Below are 22012 nucleotides of genomic sequence, written 5' to 3' on the forward strand. Positions count from 1 at the left end.
ATTAGCTCATATTTGACCGGCAGAGACCGTTGGCAGGCTTCCTGAGGTCATCAGAGTTGATTTGGGTAAGTTTTGGGAAATTTGGCTTAAAAGCGAAAAATGATTGACTCAAAGTTGACTTTTAATAGACCTTTTTCCAGGATCAGTCAATTCTGAGAGGTCGGGATGGTCTGTTAGAACTTGTGTGCATATTCGGTTTGGTTCCCAATGCACTGGGGTGCGTTTTGGGACTTGGTTTGGATTATTAGTTTGGAGGTTTCGGGGTTGACTCGGTTAACGGGACCCCCGATGGAGATTTTAAGACCACAAGCACGTTCGCATCGCATTTTTATGAGGGGTATCATATATGGCATGTGAGCAAGTCTTACCGAGCGATAATCGGATTTCGGGTGCAAGTTATGAAATTTGAGTATGTGACTTGGTGTCTGGTGCCGCCAAACTGCTATAGTGGTGCCGCTTTTGCGGCAGAACGGCGCAGAAGGGCCGCTGTAGCGGCAATGTGATTTGTTGAGGGACCGCTGTGACGGTCTGAGTTACCGTCGTAGCGGGACCGCTGTGGCGGTCCCGACGCAGCAGAAGCGCAGCGGTCCCGACGCAGCAGAAGCGGTAATTGCTGAGTTAGAGGCCTTTTAATGTGTTAAACCCTTAGACACTAAGTCATTTTCCCATATTTCGTTCTTGAGGCTTAAGGAGGCGATTTTGTCTCTAAATCATTCATTAGCTTTTCCTAATCAATAATCCATGCCTAGATTTCTCTTAAATGGTAAGAACAAAAAGGGGTTTTATGGGTTTTCTTCTCTAATGATCTTATGATGAGAAAACCTTGTTTATTTGGTGGATTTAGCATGGGTTGGCCTGATATTGATCGGTATTAGCTATTGTAACTTGAGTCATCCATTTCCAAGGCTTAATTTGTGAATTTAAGGTTAGGGTTTATACCCAAATTTGGGGGGTTTGCTTAGAATCCGAATTTGAGGAAATTTTTGGTTCTTCTAGCTTGATATTGATGGTAATTGATCACCTAGAGCTTTAATTTCTGTTGAGATCTTTAGATTCCTAATTTCACCTTTCTAGTTCATAAACCCTATTTCATAGTTTGGGAATTCGGGTCATGAATAGAAGTAGGGTTTGATTGATGTTTTTCTTGATTCTAATTGCATGATTCAGATATGTTTAGACTTTCATTAGCTCGAGGCTCAAAGGAAAGGGAAGACCAAGGTTTGATTATTGGAGACTTTGCTTTTCGGCCTTCCAAGTAGGTTACGGTTTGCCCTTTGGTGAGACTTCATTTAGTGAAGCATATATTTAGGCGATATTGTCGGAGAAAGCATGTAAAACTTCGGGTATGAAGTTGGGGTGGATATTGTTTTAGGTTGGGCCGTGTTGTGTGACTGAGGTTAGCCACCCTGTTGTGATGTGACTTGTCTTGTTCTATTGTTGTTGGCTTGATACCACATAGAGATAGTAGATATTGAGACTATTGATATATCTTGAGCATGATATTGTAGAATCTTACTTGTTGACGTTTGATACGAGGATAGTGTTCTATTATGGCTTATTATGTAGCCTTTTCATGATATTGTTGGTGTGCCCATGCGTGGTACTTGTGATATTGATTTGATTATTGACATTGAACTCATACATTGCACGCATTCTCATCCTTCATGATATATTGTTGACATATTGATGATACTTGAGGAAACACTGTTATGAACTGGGCTCGGTTGGATGAGAGTGACGTGAGGATCGATGTCCGATGGTTGTTCCAGAATCGAGGATGTGCGTAGCGATTGCCGAGGTTGTTGTCGGAATCGTGAGGTAGCGGTTGCCGAGGTTGTTGCCGGAACCGTGAGGTACATGGACTTCCCGGGTCCCCTATTGTTTGATCTACAGAGATGTGATGTTCCATTATCGGAGTACATGTGTACACAGCATATGCATTGCATACACATTTCATACACTATTGTATTGCATTGAACTATGGCTTCTATTGTGATATACGGATTCTAACTGAGTATTTTGAGACTTGGCACATTTGGGTTTAGATGCTAAAAATAGGTGATGATGTGTACTTGGATTCTAGCTCATGTTTGACTTATACCTTGTTTATTTACCTGTTTATCCTACTTTATGGACTTGATATGTGTTAACTAAACTTAGTCGGCCTATGGTACCTACTAGTACTTGTTGTTTATACTGACCTGCACTTGCTGCATTCTTTTATGAATGCAGGGCATCAGGAGGGATCGACTTCTACTCCTCGTGGTTGGCTATTTCGAGGATTTGCTGATTCGAGTCTTACAGGGTGAGCATGTGGACATTCGTTGCCCAAAGACTCCTTTGTCTACTGTGTCTTTGTTTCCGTTCTAAGACATATTTTTCAGACTATTGATGTATACTTATTATTCAGACTTGTAGTATTTAGTTAGATTCTCTTGTATGACCAGACCGGATACTGGGGTGTATTTCCATTGTTTCCGCTTTCTTATATTATATTTGAGAGGCTTTCGCTATTCTACTTCTTCCGCTATTTTCTATTAACTGTGATTGTGGAGTTAAGGATTCATCTACCGAGGTGGGAAAGGTAGGTGCCCGCACGACTTAGTGAAATTGGGTCGTGACAAAGTTACTACTCGATTTAAAGAATATAAAAACTTTGTCAAGTTAGTAAATCCGGTTTAAAGAATATCAAAGCTTTGTCGAAGTTAGTAAATTGTTTTGGTTTGAACAAACAACTTTTTCACTAGTTTTTTAAAGTTTCCATAAATAAAAGTACTCTTTTTTGGAGGGAAAAAAACCTACTTTTTGAGAAATAAAAGTACTCTTTTCTGAAGAAAAAAAAACCTCCTTTTCCAGGAGTAAAACGCTACTTTTTTTTAGACTAAAATCTTAAGATTTTCTACTCCTATAAATTACTTTTTTGGAGACTAAAATCTACATATTTTCAACTTCAATTTTGAGATTAAAGTTGTCGTAACTTTCTACTCATTTGGAGATTAAAATCTTTGGATTTTCTACTCTGGTATTTAGATTAAAGTTTTCGTAACTTTCTACTCAATTGTTTACTCGATTTGAAGATATAAAAACTTCATCGAGTATATATAAGTTTGCGCATTCGGTTTGAAAATCTAAAAACTTCACCGATTTTTTAATCTTGTTTATATTTTTCCAAACAACTATGGGAGACCAAACTGCAAATGTGAGTGCTACTGGTATTGGCACAACAACCCCTGTCATTGGCTCTACGAGCAATGTTGCTAGTTCTATCCGTTCTGCTCCGGCACCGCAACCGACGGAGAAACCCAAACAATTTGCTGGAATTAATTTGAAAGGATGGCAATAGAGAATATTTTTCTATTTGACCACCGTGAGTTTGCAAAGGCTCATAAGGGAAGATGCTCCAGTTCTTGAAGAAGAAGTACCGGACAACGAGCGCTTCATGGTTATCGAGGCTTGGAAGCATTTAGATTTTTTGTGCAAGAACTACATCCTTAGTGGTTTAGAGGATGATTTGTATAATGTCTACAGTACTGCAAAGACTTCAAAGGAGTTATGGGATGCTCTTGAGAAGAAGTATAAAACTAAAGACATGTGTTTGAAAATTTTATAGTTGCAAAATTTTTGGGCTATAAAATGATGGACAATAAATCTGTCGGAACTCAAGTCCAAGAGCTTCAAGTCCTTATCCATGATCTCCTTGTTGAAGGTATAATTGGTGTTTATACGTTTATTGCAAGTATTAATTATACAGTTACTTACAAGTTTAATATTGTAGGAATGATAATTTAATGAGGCGTTTCAAGTGGCTGCTATGATTGAAAAATTGCCTCCTTCGTGGAGAGATTTTAAAAACTACCCGAAACACAAACGCAATAAAATGACGTTAGAAGATCTTGTGATTCGTCTAAAGATCGAGGAAGATAACAAATCTGTAGAGAGGAAGGTCCGTAGTAATTCAACAATATCAGGTGCAAATATTGTTGAGACTGCTCAATCAAAGTCTAGCAAGAGGAAGAAATCATCCGGGCCGGCGAACAATTCTAAGAAGAAAATTTTCAAAGGAGACTGCTACAATTGTGGCAAGACTGAACATAAATCTATAGATTGTCGTGCCCCCAAGAACAAGAAGAAGAAAAATCAAGCAAACATAATTGAGAAAAATGAAGAAGAGGAGGAATTGTGTGCAATGTTCTCTGAATACAGTTTGGTTGGAAATCCAACAGATTGGTTGATTGATTGGCGCCACACGCCATGTCTGCTCCAACATAGAGATGTTTATCTCATATGCTCCCGCAGGGCTCGAAGAGACGATCTTTATGGGAAATTCCACAACAGCTAAGGTTGAAGGCGTTGGGAATATTACTCTCAAAATGACTTCGGGCAAGATATTGACTTTGAAGAATGTTCTTCATGTTCCAGAAATAAGAAAGAACTTAGTTTCTGATAACCGTTGTAATTAGTCATTATTATGTATAGCTAGAATATTTCCTAGAATATTATGTACAGCTAGAATATCTTCTAGAATAAGGTAAGTCTTTTGTATATATTGATGACAGAACATTATAATTGATCAAGGAATTGATTTCCTACATGGTATCAGACTAGGTTTTCCTTTTCCATCACAACCTAGCCGCCACACCTCCTCTCTCCCCTTCGTTCCTCTTCTTCCTCACTTATTCTTCCTCCCTTCGTCTTCAAAGCCACCATGACTGACACAGGCGCAAAGTTTCACTCTGCCCTCTCCATAACTAATGCCAAATCTCCCGTTCCTTTCACATTGGACATTGAAAATGGTCCATATCATTCATAGGTGGCGTTATTTAAGGTGCAAGCCCGGGTGCATAACCTGATGCATCACATTATCACTCCTACAGAGGCCACGACTAAGGCCAAAATTGATGCCTTACGGGCAGCTGATCACGAACTCTATGATCATCTTGATACGGCAGTCCTACAGTGGATATATGGTAGGATCTCTCCTGAATTACTTCAAGCCATATTGGTGAAGGATGATACCGCGGCGAAAGCCTGGCAGAGGTTGGAGGCCACTTTTCAAGATAACAAGGGTTCCAGGGCAACCCATCTCGAGGAAGAACTTGCTGCTGTCTCTCTAAAAAAAAAATCAAGTGCGGATGCGTATTGCAACCACGTGAAAACCTTGGCGGACAAGCTGGCTGATGTGGATGCTCCGGTGGCAAATAGTCGTCTTGTCTTGCGGCTCATTGGTGGTCTTCCAGAGGCCTATTCTGGCACGGTGGATTTTGTTCAAAATCAAGACCCACTACCACCTTTTGAAAGCGTTCGATCCTGAATAAAACTGGCGGAACGTACTCTAAAAAACCGTCTCTCCAAAGAAGCCGGCGGGAATGATGCTTTTATTGCCTCTACTGGCGGTGCCCAACCAGGTAACATGGAACATGTTAACGCCAATCCTCAGCATAATATTTCTTCAAGTACCAATCATGGCAGAAATAATAACAACAAGAACAAGAAGAAAAATAATAATGGAAGGAACAATGGGCAAAACCGCAATAATGGTCGCGGTGGGGGTGACTAGAACGGTGGCCGCGGCACCAACCAGTAGCCGACTGGCGGTACCAGTCAGTGGCAACCGCATCACGTTCTCCTCCCCTACCCCCCATATGGGCAGTGGCCGCCACAGTGGGCTGCTCCACCATGCCCCTACCCGACTGCTCCACGGCAACAGCCCCGTCCGGCGATGCAACCCAGTATTCTCGGGCCCAAACCGCAACAGGCCTACGCGACCTCTGTAGCCTAGCCCCATATTGGCTACATTCCGACGGACATTGAGGCGGCAATGCATACATTTTCTATCGCTCCACCGGATGGAAATTGGTATATGGATACCGGTGCCACATCACATATGACCTCGGACCAAGGTACACTCTCATCTTATTTTAATTTGAGCAATAGTAATCATCGCATTGTTGTTGGTAATGGGCATGTCATTCCAATTCATGGTTACGGGAATACTACTCTCTCACCTCCACACCTCCCTCTCACCTTAAATAATGTGTTGCATGCACCCAAGCTCATTAAAAATCTTTTCTCCGTCTAAAAATTTGCCACTGATAACTGGGTTTCTGTTGAATTTGACCCGTTTGGTTTTTATATGAAGGATTTCCAGACGGGGAACAAACTAATGAGATGTAACAGCAGTGGGGACCTCTATCCACTCTCCACCGTCATCCAGGCCTCACCTTCAAAATCTCCTTTCGTCTTCACTGCTTTGTCTCCTGATTTATGGCATCGTCGCTTAGGACATCTAGGAGCCAATACTTTACGCTCTCTTCATAGCAAGCATTTTATTGAATGTAATAGGAACAAGCAGTTTTTATGTTCATCTTGTACTTTGGGGAAACAAGTTAAATTACCCTTTTATGAATCCATGTCATTCACTGTTTTTCCATTTGATATAGTTCATAGTGATCTTTGGACATCGCCCATAGCTAGCTCTAATGGGCATCGTTACTATGTACTATTTCTTGATGATTTTAGTAAATTTTTGTGGACTTTTCCTATCTCTAAGAAGTCTCAAGTTTACTCTATTTTCACCACATTCCATGCTCTTGTCAAAACTCAATTTGAAAGGCTCATTAAAAATTTACAATGTGACAATGGGAAAGAATTTGATAACGGGCCACTTTAATTATTTGCTCAAAAACATGGGATGCAATTCTGCTTCTCTTGCCCTCACACATCTCCTAAAAATGGAAAAGCCGAATGTCACATTCGATCCATAAATAATGTAATTCGGACCCTACTTACCCATGCCTCGATGCCCCCTCTTTTTGGCATCATGCACTTTCTATGGCCACATATCTTTTGAACATTCTCCCCACTAAAGTTCTCGGATCCTCTTCCCCTACTCAACTCCTCTACCAAAAAGATCCTAACTATTCCCATCTTCGGGTTTTTGGATGTCTGTGTTTTCCTTTGTTTCCATCCACCACCATTCATAAGTCATAACCACGCTCCACTCCTTGTGTCTTTCTTGGGTACCCTTCCGATCATAGGGGATATAAGTGTTATGACATGTTAACCCGGAAAATTTTCGTTGCCCGTCATGTGGTATTTGATGAGCACACATTCCCATTCTCAAAACTTCATACTCCTGCCTCTCACACGTATGAATTTTTAGACCATAATGTAAATCCATACATCACTCATCATATGCAACGAAATTCTGAAAATACATCTCCCAACACTCTAAATCCCCTACCACCTCAACCCGCGGCCACTTCTAGTCCCCAACAGCAGCCCAACCCGTCGCAGGACAACCCTACCGCTGCTCCTGCACCGCTGCCTTCCAGCCCGCCACCACCGCCTACGGCCCACTCCCCACAGCAACCACACCCCATGACTACTCGGTCCCGTAATGACATTTTCAAACTCAATTTGAAATATTCCTCCAACCTTAACACCGAGACCACTACCTCCATCTCTCCATTACCTAAAAATCCCGTAAGTGCTCTCCGTGACTTAAATTGGAAGAATGCCATGATGGATGAATTTAATGCTCTAATTGAAAATAAGACATGGGAGTTAGTTCCTCGGCCTGCTAATGTTAATGTGATTCGGTCAATGTGGATTTTCCGTCATAAAAAAGAAATCTAATGGTTCTTTTGAGAGGCATAAAGCCCGTCTTGTAGGTGATGGCAGGTCTCAACAGAAGGGTGTTGACTGTGAGGAGACCTTCAGTCCGGTGGTCAAGCCGGCATCCATTTGCACTGTGCTAAGTATTGCATTATCTTATTCTTGGCCCATACACCAGCTCGATGTCAAGAATTCTTTTCTTCATGGCAATCTATCTGACACTGTGTATATGCATCAACCATTGGGTTTTCAGGACCCCAATTTTCCTGATCATGTCTGCCTATTGAAGAAATCTCTCTACGGCCTACCAGCGGTTTGCTGATTTTGTCGCTACCATTATCTTCTCACACAGCAAGTCTGATCACTCATTATTCATTTATCATAGGGGTTTTGATATTTCATATATATTGCTTTATGTCGACGACATCATTCTTACGGCCTCTTCAGACGATCTCCGTAAGTCTATTATGGCACTCTTGAGTGCCGAGTTTGCCATGAAAGACCTTGGTCCACTGAGCTATTTCTTGGGCATTGCTGTTACTCGTAATCCAGATGGCCTATTTTTATCACAGAAGCAGTATGCTGAAGAAATCCTGGAACAGGCAGGTATGTCACACTGTAGCCCGTCTCCTACACCTGTTGATACGAAGCCAAAGCTAAGTGCCTCAAAAGATGCACCATTTGATGATCCGACTAAGTATCGTCAGCTTGTTGGGGCTTTGCAGTACCTTACATTCACTAGACCAGATATCTCTTATGCCGTCCAACAGGTGTGTCTCCACATGCATGACCCTCGTAATAAACATATGGCTGCTCTTAAGCGTATTATGCGCTACATTCAGGGGTCTATCGAGTTTGGTTTGCATCTCTACAAGTCTACTGTCAACGGCTTAGTCTCATATACAGATGCAGATTGGGGTGGTTGCCCGGATACCAGACGCTCCACCTCTGGCTATTGTGTCTTTCTCGGTGACAACTTGATTTCTTGGTCCTCAAAACGTCAGCCTACACTCTCCCGTTCTAGTGCCGAGGCCGAATACAGGGGAGTTGCTAATGTTGTCTCTGAATCCTGCTGGATCAGAAATTTACTCCTTGAGCTACATTGCCCGATCCAAAAGGTGACACTTGTTTATTGTGACAATGTGAGTGCGATATACTTATCAGGTAACCCAGTACAACATCAGCGCACCAAACACATTGAAATGGACATACACTTTGTTCGCGAAAAAGTTGCCCGTGGCGAGGTTCGTGTCCTTCATGTTCCGTCTCGATATCAGATTGCAGACATTTTTACAAAAGGGCTTCCGCGCGTACTGTTTGATGACTTTCGGGACAGTCTAAGCGTTCGTCCACCTCCTACTTCGACTTCGGGGGTGTGATAACTGTTGTAATTAGTCATTATTATGTATAGCTAGAATATTATGTACAACTAGAATATCTCCTAGAATAAGGTAAGTCTTTTGTATATATTTATGACAGAACATTATAATTGATCAAGGAATTGATTTCCTACAGTTTCTACCGGACTTCTAGTGAAGAACGGTTTTAAGTGTCCTTATTTATCCGACAAAGTTGTTATAAGTAAGAACGATATGTACGTGGGAAAAGGCTACCTTACCGAGGGCCTTTTCAAACTTAATGTAATTGTTATCAATAATAATAAAGTTGAGGTTTCGTCTTACTTGCGTGAGTCAGATTCTTTATGGCATGAACGTTTGGGACATGTTAATTATAAAACTTTGCAGAAAATGATCAACTTGGAAGTATTGCCTAATTTTGGATGTAACAAATCAAAATATCAAATTTGTGTTGAGTCTAAATATTCTAAGCATCCTTACAACTCCGTTGAAAGGAACACTAATCCGCTAGACTTAATTCATACGGACATTTGTGATATGAAGTCAGTACCATCTTGCGGTGGAAAAAAGTATTTCATAACTTTTATTGTCGATTGTAAACGATATTGCTATGTTTATTTACTTGATAGTAAATGTTGACACTTAAGTTTTGACCTCCCATAATTTATTTTAATTGTCCGGAGTCCTTGAGTGTCAAACAGAGTGAAACATGTATTTTTCCGCAAATCAAAATGATTTTATAGAATTATCTAGGTAATATTTCGCCATTTCATTTGACAAAATAATTTCCAAAATACTATAAATCATTTAGAAATTAATTTACATATTTTGCAACAATTAAGAGGCATTTGATAAATTTAACAAAGGGAATGATTTAAAGCAATTATTCATTTAATTTTTAGAATTATTAGAAATCAATTAGCAAGTAGTTTACTCTGTTTAATTCAAGGAATAGAATTAATTAAATGAATTAATCATTTTACCCTTCAATTCCTAATTTTTGCGTATTCAATTGTGATTAATTCCATGAAATTGTTTATTATGTAATTAATAGTGGCTACAATTGAAATGATCAATTATTGTTTAACTCTGGCCTTGATTGAAATCCAATTCTGTGGTTTTTGTCGATTAAGGGTCATTATTGCAAAACTAGCCCCTAATTGTTTGATTAAGACAATTCTAGTTCTAACTGAAATGGTCGAATTCCATGGTTTAAGTCATTTGTGGCCATTATTGCAAAATCATTCTTTAATTGGTTGATTAAATTAAGTGTGGCCATAATTGCAATAATCAATTTCATGGTTGAAGTCAATTTTGTAAAATGAGCTTTTGCTTGGCCAATTAGTTATACTATGGTCATAATTGAAACGTTCAATTGATGGACATTACTTCAATTTTGACCACTTGTTAAATATTGCATGTATGCCCTCCCCGTATACATGTACATACATGGACCCTGCCCCCCCTCCCTTTAATTTTAATTGGCCAGGCCCAGTCCGTTAAGGGAGAGACCCGGCCCAATGTAGTGTTAAGAGGGGCCAAAGCCCCTTACCCGTTTCATTTTTACCTCTTCAGAAAACCAAACACACCCTTGAGCTTACCCTTTCCCCTTTCCCTAACCCTAGCGCCGTCGTGGCCCAACCTTCCTTTTCTCTCCTCGTCATCGGCCTGAAAATGGCATAATCGCAGAAGGAACAGGCTTTTGCAATCCTTGCGAGGCCGAGAAGGGCAAAGTAATTAATGCTCCGCCATTTTTTGCCAAACACAGTATAATGCTCCCCCTCCCTCTATTTCTCTTACTTTTTTTTTATGTATCAACAGTCAAAAGCTCTAAAATTTCTTAATGGTTTTAGTTTGTACTTGTTTGAATCCGTGAAATTTGATTAGTTCGTGAATAACCAAGAGGATTGACTCGTGTTGATTCAGATTCGACCCTTCATGCCTTTTTGTTTAAATCTTAGCCTTTGATTGATGAAACAAAGGTTTAATCTCAGAAATTTTCCAAGTCCCACATCGAAGTAGGACTAGGGTTTCTCAATTTTGGGGTTCTATAAATAGAACCCCCAATTTGCATTTTTAAAAAAAAAATAGAATATCACTGCATATTCATACAAAACTAGAAATACCTAGTTTATATATTTAGATAGTTAAAGAGGTGTTACTTAGGGAGTGGAGAAACATGAGTGTGACTTACCTAGGACTAAGGGAAGGGAGAAAAGCTTTGAGTTCCAAGCTAACTCAGCTCAAATCCCTCCCCATGAGTTGCTGGGGTTCCCTCATATAGATCTATATCCTATGGGACCCTCCTAATGTGTGAATGAATCAATAAATACATGTTTAAGTTTCCCCTTTTTCTTCCTGGTTTAAAAATCTATTGCCTAGTGTTGTACCTCAAACTGCTCTGTCTCTGTTTGACATTAGGATTTGTATATCATGTATACTAGTCTTGCATACTACTTGCCTAGAATTGATTTTGTTTGACGTTGTCTACATGAATTCTTTGAATGCCAATATCTTGGCATGTTTGTTCTCGACTTTTCTTCTTTGTATAACTGATTTTCTGTGGTATATAAGGAGGATATATAGAGTATATTCAACTCTATATACACCCCAATGTATATGAGTTGGTATATTCTGTGTATATAGAGTATATCACTCCAGGTATTACAAGTTGTTGTTTTTTTTTTAACTAATTTATGGGCTTGCTTCATTCCTTTTAACAATTGGGCCTCTGAATAGGATTTGTATTCAGCCCATTCTGTGTTATTTTGATAACTTATTTGGGCCTGGACCCTTTTGCATTATTTGGTAGAGGCCTATTTATTTTATGTCATTTATTTTTCTACGTGTTTGCTTGGTTCACATATTTTACTTTGTCTAGTTACTTGTTGTTTGAGTACTTAAATTAGTTACTAATATTTATCCGTATGTGTTTCGTGTGAAATCCCTTCTGGGCCATTTGGGCCATCCCTGCATAAACTCATTGGGCCAAGGGCCCAACTATCTTTCTTGATCGAGACCGCCTAAGTAAGGGAAGCTAATATTTATTTGAAGGCTCAACTATGGGTGAAAATAGTAACTGGTGGGCTTAGGTAGTCCCACCAGCCTAACTTTCTTCTTTATTTCAATCTTTTATGTAAAGACATGAAAAAATATTGAAACCCCTTGTAGCGGTTCTATTTTTTTCGATTCGTATTTGCACTTGCCTCATTTCAAAAAGGAAAATGTCCCGGGGAAGTACGGTTGTCAATCGTACCGGGAAAAAGGAAAAAATATACTTCTACGTAATGGTTCTCTAAATGGACCTATTTTTAGAGTCACCACCTAATTTTTAGGAAATTAGGAAAAACCGAGTCGAAAAGGGTTCATTTAAAACAATTATTTTTATGATTATTTTAAAAGAAGCCTAATCTACACAGAGTCTAGGTAAGGTTCTGGTGATCCCCCGGGGAAGGTGTTAGGCACCCCGGTATTAAGGATCCGCTCAATTGCAGTTTACCTACGGATTCTAATAATATGTCCATATAGATATAAATTGGTTGTGATAAAAATAGTTTTGTTTTATACTTCTGCAAATAGATATTAGTCATTTATGCAAAGAATAACGTGTTTCAAGAATCAAAAGTGGTAAAATTTTACCCAAAATTGAGCGTTTAGGGTGTCGGACTAGAACACTTAGGCTAATACTTGAAGGCTCTTAGCCTAAGTAGGACCCTACATAAGTCCACCCAAAAACGATTTTGAAAAATAGTTAAGTTGTATGAAAATAGCTTTTAGGAAAGTAGGTTAGGTATACTATTATAGTCTATATAGTATTTTACATATATATATAGTCCATTTTTTATTTCTACCTTTTTCATGTTTTATCTTTTAGCCTAAGTCCACCAATTGTAATTAGTCCTACGAATTTGAATATTGTTTCAAATCAGTCCATATGTCATCAATTCACAAGTTTCACAACCAAATCAATCCTTAATTTCTCGAAATTGGCAGTTTTAGTCCTTCTAATAACATCAGTCCCAATTTGCATTAACGTCTCAAAGTTTGTAGCAAATTCATTTTTTAGCGACTTTTAAAATATGACAATCCATTAAGGGTTCTAATAGGCATGGTAATTTGCACAAATAATAATTTTAAGCACATAATTTAAAGGAGATAGGGTATTTGGGCCGACCAAGCCCAAAAGAGAAAATGTTTATGCACTTGGGTTCATTGGATCCAACGTATGCTCCGAATTGGGTTGACTCGATCTAAAAGTGTTGGTGAACCCCGTTGGGGCCCACCAACGGGTTTGAATATGCAAAGATACGAACGAGTATGCATAATATTAGTGTACATTCACAAATAAGACTAAGTACAAAAATTAAGACTACAATAATTATTACAAAAGCCAAAAAATGAATTTACAATTTATTCGGCCTAGCCCACTTAATATTTTGTAACGGTAGACTAGCAAAATAGCCCAGATAAGCCCATAACAATAATGGTAATAAATCACACACGGGTAAAAGGCCCAAGTGACCAGCGCAGGCCAAAATTTATTAAATATTCAGAGGTAATATACATGATATACCACAGCTATACTACTCAGTTTTTCCCAAATTTTTCAAAGTGTCAAGAGGTGATATACATTATATACTATTCATTTTTTCAATTTACTAAGTGTCATGACTCTAATATATAGGATATACTATCAGTGTATCACTTATATATGGAGAGCAAAACCCTTTAAAGGGCATACCCTCCATATACACTTGATATACACCACATATTCAACTTAAACTTGACTCTAAACACCATATTCAAGTCATGCACAAACCACAAATTCCCCAGAAATCCACACAATTACAAACATCAAATATTAGCTACTGCCCAAAGCTTAAACAATCAAACACACAAGCAAAATGCCACTGAGTGGTTCATCAGACACAAGCGGAGGAAATATTCAGCTTTAGGCAATGCAAAGGTAACTTAAGGCAAGACACAACAAGTATTTAAGGCTCAGAAGATAACCATGACATGACTAAGAAGAACATAAAGGTTTAACATGAATAAAAAGTCCAACATAGCTTAACTACAACATAAAGAATGGCCGGGACAGGACCAACAAGTTTCTGGGAGGGTAAGATCATCATAAGTGCAAGCATAATCCAACTATAGACATGGCAAATCTCAAATGCCAAAAGACTCATATGGAGGCAATTACAAATTCCAACAGGGTATGAACTATGACTAGGATTGGTTCATGGCACTGTCCTTAATTCAAACATCCCCTCAGACATGTCTTGGTTCAAATAAAGAAAGCAAGGGTGGGAATCATACAAACAAATAGCAATAGGCAGTCTATAATAAGCATACCACTAAGAACAAAGCACATAAATGGCCAAGTGCCCATATAATAAACAAAGAAAGCACATGTTAGCCCCTTATAGTTTAGTCTTAGTTTATCAAAGCATGGCATAGTTCAAACAGTAAGCAGGGGACAAGGAAAACCGATTTCAGAAAAAAATCAGACACGTAGAAAGGAAAGGAAAGAAAATCCTGAGCTATCATTAGATTTAGCTTCAGACTCTCTGTACTTAATCCATTTAGATGATAATGTTAGGCAGAGAAGACCAAGTAAACTATGAGCATTACTACTATCAAATGCAAATCACAAAAACCAGTCTAGAAATACAGACTTCCCACACTTCCTATTCCTTATTTCTTTTTGCAAGTTTTCAAAAGTGACAGGATCAACATTCATACAATGTTCAGACTTCTAGGTTCCCAAAAAAAAAAATGCTTAACAGGACAAGTCATGAGCCTTTAAGGCCCTTATGTTAAACAAATATTCCACTTATCAATTCTCATAATTCAATTAGAAAAATTCAAGGAGCCATTTTTTATATTTTCAACAACTGACAAGATTCAAAAAGGGCAATTCCCTGTGCGAGCCAAACAAGTAACAGCCACAAGAGAATAAACTCCTTCCCTAAGTTTTTTAAGATCACAGAGTCAAAAACAAGGAAGTCAAAATACCTCCTAAAGGTTCCTAGAAATAATAAAGTTCCCATATCAACACTCAAGGTCCAAACCAACAACCTTTAGGAAGAAGAAAAATATCTTCAAAATACCAGTTTTAAAAAAGTTTGAAACCATTTTTCCAAGTTCATATGACCAGTATAGAAAACAGTACCCTCAGCTTATAAAGATGAGTTCAACATGAACATGACAAGCACAGGTTTAGATCTATTCAAACAGTTGAGGCAACACAGAATCTCAAAACATGACTCCAAGTTTCAGATCATTTTACAGTTTTCAGCAGCCTTTAAGGGGTGCCCCAAGATCAAACATTCATTAGGTTCCCAACCCTGGTTTCAAAAGCCAACAAGAGATTCATAGAAATACACAAACAGACCTTGGCATATACTACCTGCATTATTGAAAACCCTTTTATCCAATTGCTTCCTAAAGACTATTCAATTTTCTAAAAAAAAAAAAATCTTATGCCATTTTTAAGCCTAACTTCAACCATCAAACAGTAAGCAAAAGAATCAGTATAGTTTTAGTTCCAAAACAGTTCTAAACCAAAGTGATACCTTCTATCCCAAGAATTTTGACCAAAGACTAGAAAGAACAAAGAAACAGCAGCCAGATCTAGGAAAAACAACACTCCAAAGACCTTCAACATAACACAGAATCCTCTCAAAGGTCATATGTCACCTTCATGTTTCAAATTTCAATATAGCAGTAATCACAAACCAAAACAAGCCTTCTTCACAACTTTTGACCATTTAAACATCAACTTCTTCTAGTCAACACCAGGAATTGACAAAATAATAACATTGTAACATAGACAGTTTACTCAACAATCCATAAGCCAGTTGTAATCCACGGAACTAGATAATGAGACATGAGACATACCCTTCCCTATATACTTTATTCTTTTTAAGTGGAAACATTATCTAAGCATCACTAGAGTCCCCTAAATTCCCCACAATATCCACACCATCACATCATAATCAACTTAACATTCATAAAACGTAGCAATCAAAGAAAATTCAAGCAACTACAAATACATACCAATACATGTAAGCAAACTTAGTAAGATGAACACATGATTAGCTAATTCCCCTTAGTGCCTGATTGATTTTATCCCAAAAAAACACACACACACAGATGGACCAAAGCACAGCTAGAAATCCAAATATGGTCCAACAGTTCACAACAAAGGCAAAGGGAGCATGATACTATCTTAGACTTTTTGGCAATATATTAGTCATGGTCCAATTTCAGCCAAGCACATAAGGAACAAAAATAGACATGAGGCCTTCTCAAGTGTTTTCAAATGAACAACAAAAGAGTATATCATATAGCAGGTATCTCATTAGTTTTCTTAAAATAGCTTTAATCCTAGTTCAGAGCTCTCATTCTTCGTCTTTTAGGTGACAATTTTAGACAAGGAAAAGGCAAGTGCAAGCAACACAGACATCACATGTAAGCCACCTATTCTACCTCTTAAAACAAAAAGTAGCAAACCCAACAAGGTCTAAATCTTAATCCACTTCTAGCACTGTTTTGAAAGAGAAATTTAATCAGAGGTCAATTTTCCAAGAAGCCAATCACATAGAAAGAAAGAACAAGAGACTATGCTAATACTAAGTTCTGCTTTTACTTCCTTGGTTTAGTTTAACCCTTTTTATACGCCTACTTGTTAATCAACAAGAAATATGTGAAGTCTGCCCATTTAGTACTTCAAAAACCCAAACTAGAATCATAACAACCTCCAAGATAGTCTAAGTAACTAACTTAACGGGAAAAAAATGAGGCTTATTGTCACAAAATGAGATCAATACACAATAGTTTAGGCAAAACACCTCCTCCTTTCCCTTTTAAAGAGATTCTAGGCAAACATTAGCAGTACACATAGTTTCAGTAACAAGTTTAAGACTTCAGAAGATTCAGCTAACAGTGAGAATTCAGAACCTTAGGCTACCTCTTTTAAAAGATGTCAAACTTGTTAAAGATAATTCAAAACCTCCAAATGATGAAACAGGATCAAATATTACCTTCCATAACTCACAGACTGAACAGATTTCTAGAGAAGAGATTCAACTTTTATAACAAAATCAATCTGAAGTTACATCTAGAATCACAGCCATATCATAAAATAAGCTATTAAATTAAATTATTCCATTATTATCAAACAAAACCATCACTACAACATTATGAATAGGAATCACAGGAACAAGACTAAACACTTAAACTTCCAAATAGAACAGTACCATACAACAAAACTAAAGCCTTAAACAACCTAACACCCTACTGAACCTCAGAACAACATTCTCTGTATCCCATTTTTGCTTATAAATTCCAAGAAGAGAAAAAAGCATAACAAACCCTCAATCATGATTCAAATACAAAACCCCATCACAATGTATTAATTTAAACAACATCAACAACTTACTATCACCTAAAACAAGGAGCAACATGTCCAAATTAGTGAAATAAAGCATCAAACACATATTTAAGCAACAATGTGGTCATTTAAATTCATATAAAGACTGGAATTGAAATAGATAGTAGTATGGCAGTATTACCTCTTTCAAAGGCAACCCAAAGATCAAATGGGGAGATTGAATTAAGCCTTCAACAACAAACACTCAAAAAACCTTTTTGCAAGCCTTTTCTTCTTGATTTTCAAGATGTAATGTACTATTTTAGAGTAATATCTTATGTATTATAGTAGTATATTTTAATATATATATATATATATATTGGTAATGTAGGTATATATGTAGTATATTTTTTGGGTAAACTATCCAAAGACTCAAACCCTAGCAGTAGAGTATTCGTAGCAACCCCTAAAAAAGAATCCCCTTTTCTCTACTCTGAGTTTCTATTTATAACATGCAAATCGTCTTAGGGTAAGAAAAATGGAAGATTCTAGGTTTTCAACAAGAGTTCCCCCCTAAATCCCCAAATCGCCCACCGATTCAATTTCAAAAATGAATAATGACAAAATAAAATACAACACATCGTACTAAACAGTATTAAATCCCTAATTTTTCGCATATTGTACGAGGAATAACAAAAATGGGATCAGATTGTACAAACACATGGAACAATTGTACGCCAGCACACGCAAGAAAACAAAATCATACCAATAACAAACAAAATAGGATCGTTAAAAACCTTATCCATGCGCACACGTAGCCAAACAGCATCCTAGCCATCGAGCAAATCACCACACACCCCCGGTTTGTGATAGTGTGGTGGCACAAGGTGGCTAAAGCCTTAAAGGCTCGTCCATGGCATCCCACACCCCAAAGGAGATGGGGAAATACCCGTTATAGGATGGAAATGGTGGTAACACGGGGGAGAGGCGGTGGCTAGTGGTAAAACCCTAGCACCGCCATTAGAATCTCTCAGAGAGATAAAACTAGGGTAAAAGGTGGAGGGGGCGGAGGGGGGGGGGGGGGGGGGGGAATGACGCGTAAAAAAAAATAAAGGGGAGGGGGGGCGGGTAAGTATATTAATTATTCCCTCCCCTTATAGAATTATAACACAACTTTAAAAAATATAACACATAATTTAAGTTAATTAGCTTAAAAATGCTTTCGTAAAATAATATTTTGACGAAATAAAAAATCATAATACGTCGTTTTAAAATACGATCTTCGAAACAAGCCCAATATTGATATACTTTTGAGAAATATTTAAAAATGGAAACAAATGCAGTAAAAATGAGCGGTAGTTTATACGTCGTTTTTAATTAACAATTTTCCCGAGTAGGACGGAGTGGGATATGTATCTTCTTTTCAAATTATGTTTGTGACAGTAAATAACTTGTAATTTCTTGTAATTGTTAATTTTTTATAAAAAATAATAATTAAATGTCAATTTTTGCAATTTTCTCGAGATTTTTAAATTTTAAATTTTAAAGGTGCATCCTTGCTCCGTCTTTGACTCGGGAATTTTGATAATTTAAAATGCGCGTCTTATGTGGTGGAAATTAGGTGTCAACACCCCTCATGAATGCTTAGGACCTAGGAAATATTTAGTAGCTTAGGAAGTTGCCAAACTGATTTTAAAATCGGACAATAACCATTTTTGCATAAAATTGGAACTCAACCACGATTTTCAAAGTCTAAAACTGTTTCAAGACCACAGTTAAGTATGAAGAACGAGGGGATGGGATTCGGATAAGTTTAAATTGGTTCAAGTTTTAAACAAGGTAAAAACGATTCTTCAGAAGTGATTAGTAATTAGCTTTGGGCCTTAAGCCCATAAATTAGTAGCAAAAATGTTATGTCGGACTTAATGCTGAATGGGATAATATTTTCAAAGGCAAAACTGATTTGACACAATTTGAAATTGGACTATTTGTTTAAAGGGATGAAAAACTGGACATTTTCTCAAGCTTAAAAGATGGAATTCTGGACTTCATAAAAAATCTATGCAAAATGGACCATTTGGGCCTAAAGCCCAGAATTGTTGGACCAAAAGAACAAAAGGAGAAAATTTGTTTGGCCCAGTTTGAGGAATAAGAGGGATCTGGACTAGACTATGTTTGACCTTATGAGCCTCAATGATAAAATTGGACTTGAATAAATAAAACTTGTATTTTCTTGTATACATATGTATAAAAATAGGAGGTATACTCCATATTTTGTATATACGTATAATAAAACATGTAGGTACTAAATTCATTTTATTAGAACTAAAATCGTAGTGACTCTACTCGGAAGAAATCCCGAGTGTGTCTTAATCTGCCAATAAAGTGAGTTGAACACTTACGAGGATTTTTAAACCCAAAACCCCCTTTTTCTAAGGGGGACTTTTTGCCAATTTTTCTTGAACTAATGATATGAATGAATGACAAGTTTGCGTAAACTTAAACACTTTTACCAATTAATTACAAGAATCACACCTTGAAGCTCGTAGTTCAACCGTATTCAACGGATCTTTAATACTAGGGTGCTTAAAACCTTCCCTAGGGGATCACCAGAACCCTTACCTCAAACTTTGGTACAAAAGGATTTTTCTCTTGTTTGATAAACCTTTTTAAACCCGGTTTTTCTAATTTTCCTTTAATAAATTAGGTGGAGACTGTAAAATACTAAAATCCAATTAAAGCACCAACAACTTCTTAGTAGGTTTTATGCACCCGCGTAAAAGTGAACCGTAACAGTAAAGATGAAGCAATAGATGGATTCAAGCAATATAAAAATGAGGTTGAAACACAACTCGACAAGAAGACCAAAATGATACGAAGTGATAGGGGCGATGAATATGAATCTCCTTTCGAAGAAGTGTGTTTAGAACATGACATCATTTATCAAACAACTGCTCGCTCGACTCCACAATCCAATGGGATTGCGGAAAGAAAGAATCAAACTTTAAAGGAGATGACGAATGCTTTATTGATAAGTTTTGGATTACCGCAGAACTTGTGGGGGGAAGCTTTACTTACAGCTAACGGAATACTCAACCGAGTAACCCATAGCAAAACACAGTCCATTCCATATGAAGTATGGAAACGAGAAAACCCAACTTGAAATACTTTAAAGTGTGGGGGGTGTTTGGCAAAGGTGCAGGTTCCTAACCCCAGGAAGGTAAAAATAAGACCCAAAACCATTGACTGTGTTTTCATTAGGTATGCCACCAATAGTAAAGCATGTCAATTTTTTGTGTACAAATCAGAAAATCCCGACATTCATACCAATACAATAATAGAATCAGATAATGCTGAATTTTTTGAAACTATTTATCCGTATAAAGGTAAATGTGATTCATCTGGCGAAAGATCTAAACGACATCGAGAAGAATTAAAGGAAAATATACCAAGTAACGAAAATCCAAGGCGTAGTAAACATCGAAGGACGTCTACATCCTTTGGATCAGATATTCTGACATTTTTGTTAGAAAATGAGCCTCAAAATTTTAAAGAAGCTATGACTTCTTCGAAAGCTCAATATTGGAAAGAGGCTGTCAATAGTGAAATTAAATCCATATTAAACAACCATACATGGGAATTGGTTGATCTTCCACCCGGGAACAAACCTTTAGGTTCCAAATGGATATACGAAAGGAAGATGAAAGATGATGGTACTATTAACAAATATAAGGCAAGACTTGTTGTCAAAGGATTCAGACAACGAGAAGGTCTTGATTATTTTGACACATACTCACCAGTAATAAGAATAACATATGTTCGAGTGTTAATATCTTTAGCCGTTGTGTATGGACTTGAAATCCATCAAATGGACGTTACGACAACTTTCTTAAATGGAGATTTAGATGAAGAAATCTACATGGAATAACCCGAAGGGTTTGAAGTTCCTGGGAAAGAAAAGAAAGTATGTCGACTTGTTAAGTCTCTGTACGGACTAAAACAAGCACCCAAACAATGCCATGCAAAATTTGATCAAACGATGTTGGCCAATGGATTCAAGATTAATGAGTGTGACAAATGTGTTTACACTAAGAACATTACGAATCATATAGTCATTGTTTGTTTATATGTTGATGACATGTTGATAATGAGTAAAGACATTGCTGACATAAATGCCACTAAGTGTATGCTAGCTAGCAAATTTGATATGAAAGACTTAGGAGTTGCCGATTTAATTTTAGAAATTAAGATCCACAAGACTCCACAAGGTCTAGCTCAGGCTCAGTCTCAGTCTCATTACATTGAAAGATTACTTGAAAAGTTCAAGTATTTAGATTTCAAAACTGTAAAAACTCCAATTGACGTAAACCTTGCTCTTGCAAAGAACAAAGGTGAAAGTGAGTGTCAATTGGACTATGCTAGGGTATTGTTTAATGTACATCATGAATTGTACGCGACCAGATATAGCTTGTGCTATAAGTAAACTAAGTCGGTACACGAGTAATCCCATTCAAACGCATTGGATGGCAATGAAACAAGTTCTTGGATATTTAAAACATACGCAAAACTTTGCCATGCATTACAATAAATATCCCGCAGTTATTGAAGGATATAGTGATGCAAATTGGACCACCAGATCAACAGAATCTAAATCCAC

At 37.6% G+C, this 22012-nt stretch overlaps 1 protein-coding gene across 1 annotated transcript; it reads left to right on the forward strand.

The window, feature by feature from the left end:
- Positions 1 to 4849: 4849 nt before the first annotated feature.
- LOC132637468 (uncharacterized) lies at positions 4850 to 5311 on the forward strand. The gene has a single exon (XM_060354548.1). The coding sequence runs from the start codon at positions 4850 to 4852 to the stop codon at positions 5309 to 5311; it is 462 nt and encodes a 153-aa protein (XP_060210531.1).
- The last annotated feature ends 16701 nt before the right edge of the window (positions 5312 to 22012 follow it).

This window comes from Lycium barbarum, chromosome 4 (assembly GCF_019175385.1).
Source record: "Lycium barbarum isolate Lr01 chromosome 4, ASM1917538v2, whole genome shotgun sequence".
In the NCBI taxonomy this organism is placed as follows: domain Eukaryota; kingdom Viridiplantae; phylum Streptophyta; class Magnoliopsida; order Solanales; family Solanaceae; genus Lycium; species Lycium barbarum.

What these genes read in the sequence shown, in the direction of transcription:
- LOC132637468 (XM_060354548.1), top strand. Translation starts at nt 4,850, where the DNA reads ATGCATCACATTATCACTCCTACAGAGGCCACGACTAAGGCCAAAATT.